Source organism: Musca autumnalis, unplaced genomic scaffold (genome assembly GCF_047663935.1).
Source record: "Musca autumnalis isolate F117 unplaced genomic scaffold, ASM4766393v1 scaffold_4, whole genome shotgun sequence".
NCBI classification, from domain to species: Eukaryota; Metazoa; Arthropoda; class Insecta; order Diptera; family Muscidae; genus Musca; species Musca autumnalis.
In genome coordinates, this window is record NW_027411977.1 from 44,579,901 (window position 1) to 44,592,733 (window position 12,833).

General features: G+C 35.4%; 1 protein-coding gene across 10 annotated transcripts in view; it reads right to left on the reverse strand.

The window, feature by feature from the left end:
* Window positions 1–340: 340 nt before the first annotated feature.
* Pdk1 (Phosphoinositide-dependent kinase 1) overlaps window positions 341–12,833 on the reverse strand; it is a 160,288-nt gene continuing 147,795 nt past the window's right edge. For all 10 annotated transcript variants that reach the window (XM_073984084.1, XM_073984083.1, XM_073984079.1 and 7 more), the window contains 3 exons: window positions 6,172–7,410; window positions 5,819–6,093; window positions 341–1,999 (listed from right to left, as the gene is read on the reverse strand). In XM_073984084.1, coding sequence (XP_073840185.1) covers window positions 1,586–1,999; window positions 5,819–6,093; window positions 6,172–7,410 — 1,928 coding nt within the window. In that variant the 3' untranslated portion in view covers window positions 341–1,585. The remainder of the gene's footprint in view (window positions 2,000–5,818; window positions 6,094–6,171; window positions 7,411–12,833) is intronic.

The following is a 12,833-nucleotide window of genomic DNA, read 5'->3' on the forward strand; positions in this document are numbered from 1 at the left end:
GTTTTTAATTAGAATTAATTTTTTCAGTTATTAATTAGGGTAGGGGATTTTTATACAATTTGTGGGAAGGTAAGGAGCAAGGGGAGCAGGCCACAAAATAAAATTAAATAACTAAAAAGTGTGGACTTTTTTAATTATATTATTTTATATTGGCTTTTTTGAGGCCTTGTAAAATTTTAAGTAAGTTTAAGGGGGCAGGGGGGGTAGGTATTGTGTTGTTTTCTTTTTTTTAAACTACAGCTTATAAAGGGAAAACGCAGAAAAGAATTCGCATTGATGAAAATGTTGTAAAAATGTTTCCACTTTGTTTTTCTTTTCCCGCCTTCTCAATCGTTTATTCCTTATATTTAATAGTAGTTGGTTTGTTTTTCGTTACTTTTTCTTGTAGATTTACTGTGTATATAAGAGTTTTGTATAATCTTTTGTTTTTGTTTTATAATTCTTCTTTGCAGTTGTTCTTTGTTTATAAACTAATGTATTTTACGTAAATTTCTTTCAATATTTATATAAATTTTATTTACTTCCACAGCATTTGGTTGGGCAGAATAAAGAGAGAGTTGCAATTTTAAATCCTCAACTTCATTGGTTTGGGGGTTTACCATGTTCTCCCCTCATTCTGCCAACCAATGGTGGTAAAAGTTAATTTATTTTAGTTTATTATTTTATTTAATATTATTATTTCTCTTTTGCTAAATTTTTCTAAATTGCTTAAACTTTAGAAGGTTAGGGGAGGGAAGTGAAGAGGGGAAAATGTGTGTTTCTGTGTGGTAGTGAATTTGTACATAAGAGGGGGATAATGTTTGGGAGTTGGTAGGAGAAGCGGGAGCAAGTAGGGTTGGGATTTAGTTTTATGTTTTAGTGATATAATTAATAAATACTTTTCTAATATAAATTATAATTACTTTTTTTGTTTGCTGTTTGTTTTGCAATTGAGACTATCTAAGAGTTTGTTTTTTGTTTTATTTAGTATTATTATATTAATTTTTTGCCTTCCTTCCTTTCATCTAAATTCTTATATAATTAAGCTTATTTATTATTAATTATATTTAATATTTTTATTAATTATTATTACAAAAAAAAAAAAAAAAAGAAACTTATGAATGTAATAAAATATTGTAAATAAATTATGTTGGGTTTTGTTGTTTTAGGTTTTCATTTAGTTGAAATTGTTTTTGTTGTTTCTGTTTTTTTTATAATTATGCTATAATAATAAAGTATAAAGGATTTTTTTGGGGGTTTTGTTTTACACGGTTTTGAACTAAAATTTGTTCTAAATAAAAAATTAAATTTAAATAATTTTTCTATGAGAGTTTTTTTTAGTTTCTTTTGTTTTTGCTTTTTTGTTGTTATTATTTTAAGGGCTGGTATATTTGTATAATATTTCAGTTTTATTTTCTCGGCTATATTTATTTAGTTGTTGTATATATGTAAGAGTTTTGTAGAGTTGTTTTCCATTTCACTTGCCATTGCTTATCGTTTTTTGTTTGTTTGTTGCTAAATGATTATCCTTGAGAGCGACGCGACCACCCACCACCCTTTTATATGCATTTCCTTTTCTTTTTGTGAAAACAAAACCAAAGTCTATTTAATTTGAGGCCGTTTTCAATATTGTAAACGGCGCTGTCAGTAATGATGATGTTTTGTGGGCTATTGAAGAGGACGTCGTCGATATGGCTGTGGTGGAGGAGGAGGAGGTTTTCGCTGCTACTGAACTCGTTAAATGACTGTGACTGTGGTTATTGTTATTATTACTATTGTTATTGTTATTCAGATTCATTGCCATTCGTGCATTGGAGTTTGTTGTTGTTGATGATGATGTTGATGAGGCTGTCGAACAGGATGACGAGGTGGATGGTGATGAGGATACAATACCGGCGGCAGCATTTGAATTTGAGGTATTTATTTGTTCTTTATAGGTTAGATGATGCATTTTCTCAATAGCTGCCACCCATTCAAGGCCAAAACCTTCAGGATCATCCAAATAATAGGTACGATTGGGCTGCAAAGAAGAAAAAAGAAAGAATAATTAAAAAATGTTTTTTTTTTGTTTTAATAACGGAAATTAACCAGTCCATATGTCCAAAGTATAACGAACAAAAAAAAAAAAAAAAAAAAAAAACACAAAAACGAGGGCCAATTCTAATTTGCATAACTTGCATGATCGATATTTTGCTGGGCTTATATCACGTGTTGAATGAATGCTAAACTTGTTTTTACTTTCGCAGACTTTAATACGCCACTCTCAGACGTTCAACCATAACAAATGCCAAACAGGCCATTGTGTATTTTAATTTATAAATAAAGGCATTAAACCGCAATCAAACAAGAAACAAGACAACAATGTTGCAAAATTAATAAGGCACAAAGAAAAGGAAAAAAAACGAGTTCAGCACCTAAAATCTATAAAACTTATTTAAAATTATAAAATAAACCTAATAAAAAAATTATAATATATTTTGGACATCATATTCAGGTTGTCATTAACCAGCACGGTGCTCTTGAATTAAATTTAAATGGAAGGTGCTTACACCTGGAAAGTTTTTGCGGAAAAAAATCGCCAGAGCGCTTTTTAATTAAATCGCGATTCAAGTTGACATTTTTATGGGTTGTTTAGGGTTTCACGGTTTTGCTTAGAAACTGCAAGTCCTATAAAAATGAAACTAAAGAAAATGTTGTAGCAATGAAAATTCTCTACAAAATTGACCTTTACGGTATTTTCGTAGGTTTTACCATTTTTGAGATATTGAAGTTCAAATTGGGACAATGCACTGACTGCATCGCTCCCTTATAAAACAATTTCATGAAGGGTGCGCCTTAACTAACTTTTAATGAAAACCGCTTACACAGGGGAAGTTTTTATGAATTCTGAAACAGCAATGTTCATAGATGAGAAAAATCCAAATACAAGAAAAACTAGCTATAGGGATTTTTAAATAAATCGCGGTCAAAATTCACATTTTTAGGTGTTTTTAGGTTTGCACGATTTTGCTTGGAAACCGCAAGTCCAATCGAAATCGAGCTAAAGAAAATATTGTAGCTATGAAAATTCTCTACAGGATTGACGTTTATGATTTGTTATCAGGCTGTACCATTTTTGAGATAAAGAAGCTCAGTTTACATTTTTAAGTTTTTATACCCTCAGCCTTTAGGCTAAGGAGGGTATATACACTTTGATACGATGAAAATGTGCCTTATCGAAATAATGGTTTTAGACCCCAAGTATGTTTGGACGAAATGTGTTTCAGACAATTTGGAGTCGATCTAGCCATGTCCATCCGTCTGTCTGTTTGTCCTGCTGGCTGGAGCGCACGATAACTCTCGAACGGATGAACCGATTCGGTTCAAATTTTGGCTTTCGTAATATTTTGCCCAAACTTAGTTTAAGTTCGAAGATGAGCTATATCGGTCCACTCCTTCCGGTACCTCCCCCACAAAAGTTCGAAAATGTTCGGAAAGTTTGTGCGCACGATAACTCTTGAGGGGAGTGACAGATTTGGTCCCCACTTTGTATAGTGTAAACTTTCTACCAGAGTAATATGAGGTTCCAATATGGTCTTAATAGGTCCACTCCTTCGGGTACCTCCCACACAAAATGTCGGAAAAAATCAGTTTAGGGCCATCTCTCGAATCGCTTTGATTTTTGTTTTAACAACTTGTATTCACTGCCCTCCATACGACGGTACAAGTTTCATCAGGGGCAAGTCCATACTTCCTGAGAAAATAGCATGAAAGTTGCAAAAAACCACTATGACACCGTGTGAGGTGGTTGGAGCGCAAGATAACTCCCAAACGGATCTGCCGATTCGGTCCAAAATATGGCCTTAGTAATATTTTGTCCAAACATAGTTTAAGTTTGAAGATAAGCCATATCGGTCCACTCCTTCAGGTACCTCCCCCACAAAAGTTAAAAAATGTTCGGTAAAATTGTTCGTACGGTAACTCTTGAAGGGAGTGGCCGAATTGGTCTATACTATACACATCCTAATATATCTACCAGATGTAGATCAGGTTCAAATATGGACCATATTTGTCCACTCCATCCGGTACCTCACACACAAATTTTCGGATAAGTTCACTTTAAGACCTAATATCGAATCACTTTGATTTTTGTTGAAGCAACTTGCATTCGCTGCCTCAATTACGATGGTGAAAGTTTTTTTAGGGGCAAGTCCATACTTCTTGAGCAAACAGCCCGAAGAGTGTAAAAACGCCCTGCGGCTGTCGTCGATCCATTCCTTTTAGTATCTCCTCCGCAAAACTTTTGATCTTTAAGCCTAATCAACATTTTTGTCTGTTCAAACGCCCAACAATTTTAAAACCCCCTAAATACATACGTATTTTGGGAAAAAATTGTTTCAATATACACAGGCTGAGGGTATATCTCTGTCGGCAAAGCCGACTAATACTTTTTTCCTTGTTTTGTTAGGGTTTCGCAATTTTGCTTGAATACGGCAAGTCTTATCGGAATGGGACTTGAGAAAATCTTATAGCTGTGGAAATTCTCTACAAGACTGGCTTATGTAATTTTTCCTGGGTTGTACCATTTTTTTTAGATTTATAAGTTTAAGTTCAATTTCAGCTTCTATATCTCAAAAGTTGCCAAACCTACGAAAATATCATTAAGGTCAATCTTGTAGAGAATTTTGATAGCTACAACATTTTCTTTAGCTCCATTTTGATAAGACTTGCGGTTTCCAAGAAAAATCGCAAAAACCTGAACAACCCCTAAAAATGTCAACTTGAATCGCGATTTATTTAAAAAGCTCTCCGGCCAATTTTTTTTTGGTTTTTGATTTTGTCAACCATGAACATTGCAGTTTCAGAATCCGCATAAACTTCCCAGGTGTAAGCACCTTCCATTTTAATTTGATTCAAGAGCACCGTGCCAGCAAAAGATCCTCGAAAAGTAGAAAGCACTGGGTCGAACTAGAACTTTGAAAATATCTAGACTCAACAGTACATTGTCTTTATGAAGGTTATACGAGGAGCGTTTCTTATTTGGAAATGCAGAAATTCAACAATTCTATGAAGTTCCTTGCGAGAAGTGAGAAAGAGAAAGCTTGTCTCTTCTACTACGGCTTATAAATATTCAAAACATGTGGAGCTAATTAAAAGGCATGAATACTATACAGATTTACCAACAGCTATCATAAAAAGCTAATTATCAAAGTCTGGGATGTCACAAACACATATTTTTTTTTTGATAATTGAGTATTTAAATTCAAATCAAATATTTAAAATTGCATTTTTCAACACATAAGCGGATTAAATGGATATTTTTAGATTTGTATTTATTTATAAGACAGACAGCGAAAAAAAAAACCCGAAACGTGTGCACATTGTTTGGGCAAATACCGAAATCTGATGTTGTATGTGTGTGTACTGAATGATTGAAATGTTCTAAATTCGAACATGATTCATTTCCAATCCATTGAGGCTAATTTTTTTATTTATTTTAAACAACAAAATTGGCCGAAACAAGTATCCACATGACGTCACACAGAACTATAATTTTGAAATAACAACGAAATGAAAATCCATCGTGATTATGTTCATGGTCACAAAGAAAAGTGGGGGGCTTGTCCATCATCAAAGGCATAATATCACAGCACGTGTATGCCATTTTCATGTTTTTATTGTGATTTTCAAAAATCAAAACAAACTAATCCGCGTATATGAATTATGGCAAAATATTGTTGTTTTGTTTGGCCCATTAAAATAAATTCAAATTTTGAAATCTAAAAATGTCTAAGCAAATTTTGCAGTCGTCACTACTTGTCTTTTTTTTAAATACGTTTGGTTGGTTTCACAAACTTACCGTATGCACAAAGAAAATTTTGAAATTTTTGGCTTCAGCACGCAATTCCGGACTCCAGGGGATTTCACCTTTCTTCACCATTTGCACGGGATCAATATAGATGAGATGGGGTCCGGTGGTTAGCAATAACATGCGGCGTCTGGCAAACAAGCCTTTGCGTTTGTTGACAAAGCCTTTCTTCAGAATGACTTCACCATCGGTAAAGACATGCCATTTATCAGATTTTTGGGCCTCCAAACGTTTGTGTTTCTCCATATCCGACAAATCAAAGCTGTCTGTAATTAGAAAAAATCTAACATTAAAATCAAATTCTTCCTTTACTCTCCTCCTCCTTCTCTCATCACCAAACTTACTTTTTGCTGATTTTTGATTATTTCCATGTGTGGCTGATGATGTATTCCTCACTGTCACTGTAGTGGTTGTGTTGCTGCCACCACCAGTCTTGGTTTTATTACTTCCACCACTCATTTTACGTTCCATTACATCATCATCACTAATGCAACCCAATTCCTTGCCCAGTAAACGTGTCAATTGTCTATCATCCAATCCAGGCTCCAAATTATCGCATAGCATAAATTCATTCTCATCTTCGCGTACCAAATCGGGTAAAAATGGTGATATGGGTGGTGGTGTGGTCTGACGTACTGCCTCAAAGTCGACATTCTTAAAGAAGGGATGTGAACGTATACTCTCATAGTGGCCGTTGATGTCTTGGGCTCCCAAACGTTCTGCAGGATTCAATTTCAACAATTTTTTGACTAGATCCTCGGCATCCTTGTCGAAACCTTGGGGAAAATCTAAATTGCAGGCAATGATTTCTTTAAAGATGACATAGTCGTTGGAGCCACGGAATGGTGGCAGACCTGACATCATTTGATAGATAATACAACCCAATGCCCACAAATCGGCGGCCGGTGTAATGGGAGCATTTTGCAAGACCTCGGGTGAAACATATTGGGCTGTGCCCACAAAACTGCCACGACGTTTTCGATGATAACGTGGTGCGGCGGCAGCATGACGTCTGGCACGCGGTGAATCTGTCTCACCACCTGTCTCAGCATCTCCACAACTACCCGATGAACCGGTCGATTCATAATCTTCATCATCATCATTATAGTCATCATCATCGCTGCGCATACTACCGCCCGATTGACATCTGGCCTTTTTGGCCAAATCAATACCTCCGGATAATAAAAATGCTTGAGCTTGGGCCTTCTCTTCGGCGGTGAGGATTTTCACCGAACCAAAATCGGCAATCAACGTATGCATATCTTCATCCAACAGTATATTCTCGGGTTTCAAATCACGATGCACAATGTTACGGCGATGCATTTGTTCGCAGGCTAATACTAATTCGGCAGCATAATGACGTGTTGAATCGATATCGAAGGAACCAACTTTATTGATATATGGCAATAGATCACCATTTTTGGCATAGGTCATAACAAAGTAAAGTGAACGGGCATCTTGAAAGGTGCAGGATAAATTCACAAAACCAGGAACATTTGTCAATGTGTGCATAACTTCACGTTCACGTCGAATGTATTCTTGTTTGCGTTCGCGCAAAATTAAACGTTTCTCGCATACTTTAACTGGAAAGAAACAAGAGAGAAGGGGGAACAGGATTAGTATAAATTGGGAAATAGATTTTCAATATTAAATTCGATCCTAACCAAAAATTCAGAAAAAAAAACAATTTCCGATATAAGGAATTTTGTAATATGGAAAAAAAATATCTTCTTTAGTTTTGACTCTTTTGTTGTTTGGAGAATGGATAGAAGTGTTGACTCTTCTATGGATAGAAGAGTTGACTCTTCTATGGATAGAAGAGTTTACTCTTCTATAAATAGAAGTTAGCTGATGGCCATTGTAGCCAATGCTATTTCATCTGTTATTAACAGTGTATTAACTACATTCTTAATATTATAATAAATAAATAATAAATAGAAGAGTTGTCTCTTCTATGGATAGAAGAGTTGACTCTTCTAAGATAGAAGAGTTGACTCTTCTATGGAGAGAAGAGTTGACTCGTCTATGGATAGAAGAGTTGACTCTTCTATGGATAGAAGAGTTGACTCTTCTATGGATAGAAGAGTTGACTCTTCTATGGATAGAAGAGTTGATTCTTCTATGGATAGACGAGTTGACTCTTCTATGATAGAATAGTTGTCTCTTCTATGGATAGAAGAGTTGTCTCTTCTATGGATAGAAGAGTTGACTCATCTATGGATAGAAGAGTTGTCTCTTCTAGAGTTGACCCTTCTATGGATGGAAGTGTTGACTGTTCTATGGATAGAAGAGTTGACTCTTCTATGGATAGAAGAGTTGACTCTTCTATGGATAGAAGAGTCGACTCTTCTATGGATAGAAGAGTTGACTCTTCTATGGATAGAAGAGTTGACTCTTCTATGGATAGAAGAGTTGATTCTTCTAAGGACAGAAGAGTTTACTCTTCTACGGATAGAAGAGTTGACTCTTTTATGGATAGAAGAGTTGACTCTTCTATGGATAGAAGAGTTGACTCTTCTATGGATAGAAGAGTTGACTCTTCTATGGATAGAAGAGTTGACTCTTCTATGGATAGAAGAGTTGACTCTTCTATGGATAGAAGAGTTGACTCTTCTATGGATAGAAGAGTTGACTCTTCTATGGATAGAAGAGTTGACTCTTCTATGGATAGAAGAGTTGACTCGTCTATGGATAGAAGAGTTGACTCTTCTATGGATAGAAGAGTTGACTTTTTTCTGGATAGAAGAGTTGACCCTTCTATGGATAGAAGATTTGATTCTTCTTTGGATGGAAGTTTTGACTCTTCTATGGATAGAAGAGTTGACTCTTCTATGGATAGAAGAGTTGTTTCTTCAATGGATAGAAGAGTTGACTCTTCTATGGATAGAAGAGTTGACTCTTCTATGGATAGAAGTGTTGACTCTTCTATGGATAGAAGTGTTGACTCTTTTATGGATAGAAGAGTTGATTCTTCTATGGATAGAACAGTTGACTCCTCTATGGATAGAAAAGTTGACTCTTCTATGGATAGAAGAGTTGACTTTTCTGTGGATAGAAGAGTTATCTCTTCTATGGATAGAAGAGTTGTCTCTTCTATGGATAGAAGAGTTGACTCTTCTATGGATAGAAGAGTTGACTCTTCTATGGATAGAAGAGTTGACTCTTCTGTGGATAGAAGAGTTTGCTATTCTATGAATAGAGGAGTTGACTCTTCTATGGATAGAAGAGTTGACTCTTCTGTGGATAGAAGAGTTGACTCTTCTGTGGATAGAAGAGTTGACTCTTCTATGGATAGAAGAGTTGACGCTTTTATGGATAGAAGAGTTGACTCTGTTATGGATAGAAGAGTTGACTCTTCTATGGATAGATGAGTTCACTCTTCTATGGATAGATGAGTTGACTCTTCTATGGATAGAAGAGTTGGCTCTTCTATGGATAGAAGAGTTGACTCTTCTATGGATAGAAGAGTTGACTCTTCTATGGATAGAAGAGTTGACTATTCTATGGATAGAAGATTTCTATGGATAGAAGTGTTGACTCTTCAATGGATAGAAGAGTGCACTATTCTATGAATAGAAGAGTGAAGAGTTGACTCTTCTATGGATAGAAGAGTTGCCTCTTCTATGGATAGAAGTGTTGACTCTTCTACACATCGAACCGTTGACTATTCTACAGATAGAAGAATTGACATTGTTTTTTTTTTGGAAGTTGTCCATTTCTTTCGCTCCACTAAACGTTACAAAGTGCCCCGCATTTCCTTCTTACAAAAATGTCTCCGAAGGAAAAAAAAACCTGGCGCCAATATTCTAACACGCGAATAACTTGAGGAACATAAAAAGTGAACAAAAATAACAACAATGTATTTTATTGTCTTGTGGGCCTTTTTGTCCTTATTCTTCTCCTCCTCCTCTTCCTCCTTTTTTATATTTAACTGAAATATAAATAGAAAAGGAAATTACTATAAATTCAAATAGGCTACCCCTCAAGAGAGACACTTTCAACCCCAGCAGTAGTACCCCGTTTTTCGTGGTGGCCAAAATGTACACTATAACAATAATTATAGTAACAAAGTAATAATATGGTTACCATTGTTGTTGTAGCTGCAAAGTAATTTGAATTTTATGATCATTTAGTAACCATAAAAGAAACGTAACTCCGCCAAAAAATGGAAGAATGACGGCGGAACTCACGAGTAATAAACGCAAAACTATAAAAATTCAACTGCGGCATAAAGGAGTGTCACTTTTTTCTTCTTCTTCATGGAAATGAAATGAGGCAAACAACCAACACAACCAGATGTCAAAAATCCACATAATTTCAAGGCACGTGTGTGCCTAAAATGTTATTTTCTGTTTGTTGTTTTTGCAATAGGAGTAACTGCTTGCTGGCGGCGACTTACTTCTTATCCTTTCGTGCTATCTTGCTGACTATTTAAACAACGCAATTCAATTGAGTGTTTTTTGTGTTATACTTTTGACAACAACAACAAGGAAAATAAAACATCTGCCATTTTTATGATATTTTTGTGTAAGGTTAAAAATCGTTTTATTTTTTTCGACCAGGTGCAATCCCCCCGGTAAGGACATTAAACTTAAAGAAACTAAGCTACAAAAAAAATAAAATAAAATACACACAAAAAGGAAGTCGAAACATGTATTGAAGTTGTCATAGTATTGGTGATTATCGCCTTAAGGACTAAGGCTATACACTTTGGCTTTCTTCCTTGAAGAGTCTGTCATCATAACTTTTTTGTTTTTTTAAAGAGTAGAAGAAGGTCATAATTTTTGTTTTAGTTTCTTGTCCTGCGGACGATGTTTCTTAGTTTTGTTTTGAAGTTTAGTTTATTTTCATGAGGTTAATGACTTGTGTTTTTTGGCAATAAATTATTCGTTTAAAAAGAACCACTTAAATACATATTGTATTACCTGCATGGAGTCGTGGTAGGGGTCATTTTTTGGTTTGGCGATGACGTGTCCAGTTTGAAGCGTTTTTTTGGTTTTGGCAAACATGTGACAGATGTTTTATGCCAGTGCGTTTCTAGTAAAAAAGGACAATGACCAGTAATTTGGGTTTTAGTTTAGCCCAGCTGAGTCTAAGGACAGGCTATGAGAGGATGACTAAGTTCAATAAACCCAATATATTCAAATTAATAAAAAAAATGGTTTTGGGAGCAACAAATTTGCATTCAAATTTGCATCTGTGGCTATGGCGGCATCTAAGCTCCAAAGAATGCAGTCCAACAAGTTTAAGTATTTAAGAGATGCCACAAGAATCTTTACAGTAATGCCAAGCTTCAGCTAAAACATATAAACAAACATTTTTTGTGGAAGCTGTTGCAAGCCAACAAATCACACAAAACCAATAATTTGAACATGATTATTTAGCATCATTATGATGTTGATGATATTCAAGATGATGGTGGCAATGATGACGGAGGAGAAGATGAAGAAGCACCAGAAATATCAACACATTCCTAACAAGTCATTGAGCTATAAATACCAAAAAACAAGACACCAACCAGCAGCAGCCAAGCAAGCAAACAAACACTGGTAACAGAGTGTTAGAAATTTTATGGCCAAAACAATAAGCCATGGATTGACTTTTTTGCCAAAGAGACTTTTTGCCGTCCCCCTTGGGCAGAGAATGCCCACCAAAAGTATCAACATCTTTGTGAAGGCGTTAAAGGCCGTTGATCATGCAATGCAACATCACCAAAACACTGCTGCTGCTGCCGACGATGGTGTTTGGTTGTTTTGGTCGCAAGTCATCAACGTTTCGCTTGGTGGACATTCCAAACAAATGGAGGGTATAAAAAAGAGATAATGATATCACCCAAGAAATGGCCACAAACAACAACAACAATCAGGAGAAGAAGCTAACAAAACCAGTCAATAGTGCTGTCTTTCATTTCTTCTTCATCTTCTTCTTCTTGTGCGAGGAGGAAAATTATTGTGGCAACAATACCAAAATAGATTTGAAATTGTGTGGAAAACTATTCACCACATTCTGGAAATCGGAAAAACAGCACGGCTATGCGTCGCGTGTCCATAAAAAAGTCTCCACTAGAGAAGAAATAGAAAACTGTACAAGAAACGGCAATAACAATTATAGGCAATGTCGTCGTTGCTTGACTTACAATCACCAACCAACAGCAGCATAGCATCCCGTCTAACTAAGAAGTAGCAAAGCAAGCAGCCAGTCAACCAGATAGCTAGCCAAAGCAACACAACATTGCCATCATGCACGACAAACAACATTGTTTTTGGTCAAATGTGGTATGGCGACATTCCAAAGCCCAACAAAAAAACAACTTGGAAGCTTTATTGTTGTTAAAGTTTACCAATAGGCTAACTGACTGACTGGCTGACTTGTTGTTGTTGGTTTACACAATTGTTGTTCGATCTTCTTTTAGATTTTTCTCAGGTGTGTGAGTGGTAAGTAGTTGGTTGAGGGGAACAGCTTAGAAATGTGTTAAAAGAATCTAAACTTAACAAAATACCTGTTATGCGGATACCTCCTATTACATACATACATTACGGGAGAGTCGGAGTGTGTATGAGTTTGTAGAACGGCAAGGCCGTTGTTTGAAACAAAAAACCCACAAATTATAGCAAAAACAAGTCTTCTAAAAGAATTTTAATTAAAATAATTAAAAATTAAAAACTTATTTTTTTGCTATAAAAATATTAATTAAGTTACATTTTAAAAGTAGCTACATATAATAGTTATAGCAAGGTTGAAGAATAGGTATAATATGTAAATGCAAATTATTTCTTGGCATTTGCAATGTTAAAATGTTAAGCTAATTAACATTTAAAGATTTCTCAAATTAGAAACATTGGTGGCGTTCTTTTTTTCAAATATTCTGGCTTAATTTTAATTTTTATACTCTACACCACCCTGTGGTAAGGGTATTATGTGTTAGTGCATTTGTATGTAACATGCCTAAGGAAAAAAGATAGACCCATAGTTCCTTCTAGGGATATGCCTAGAATCACTTTCTGAG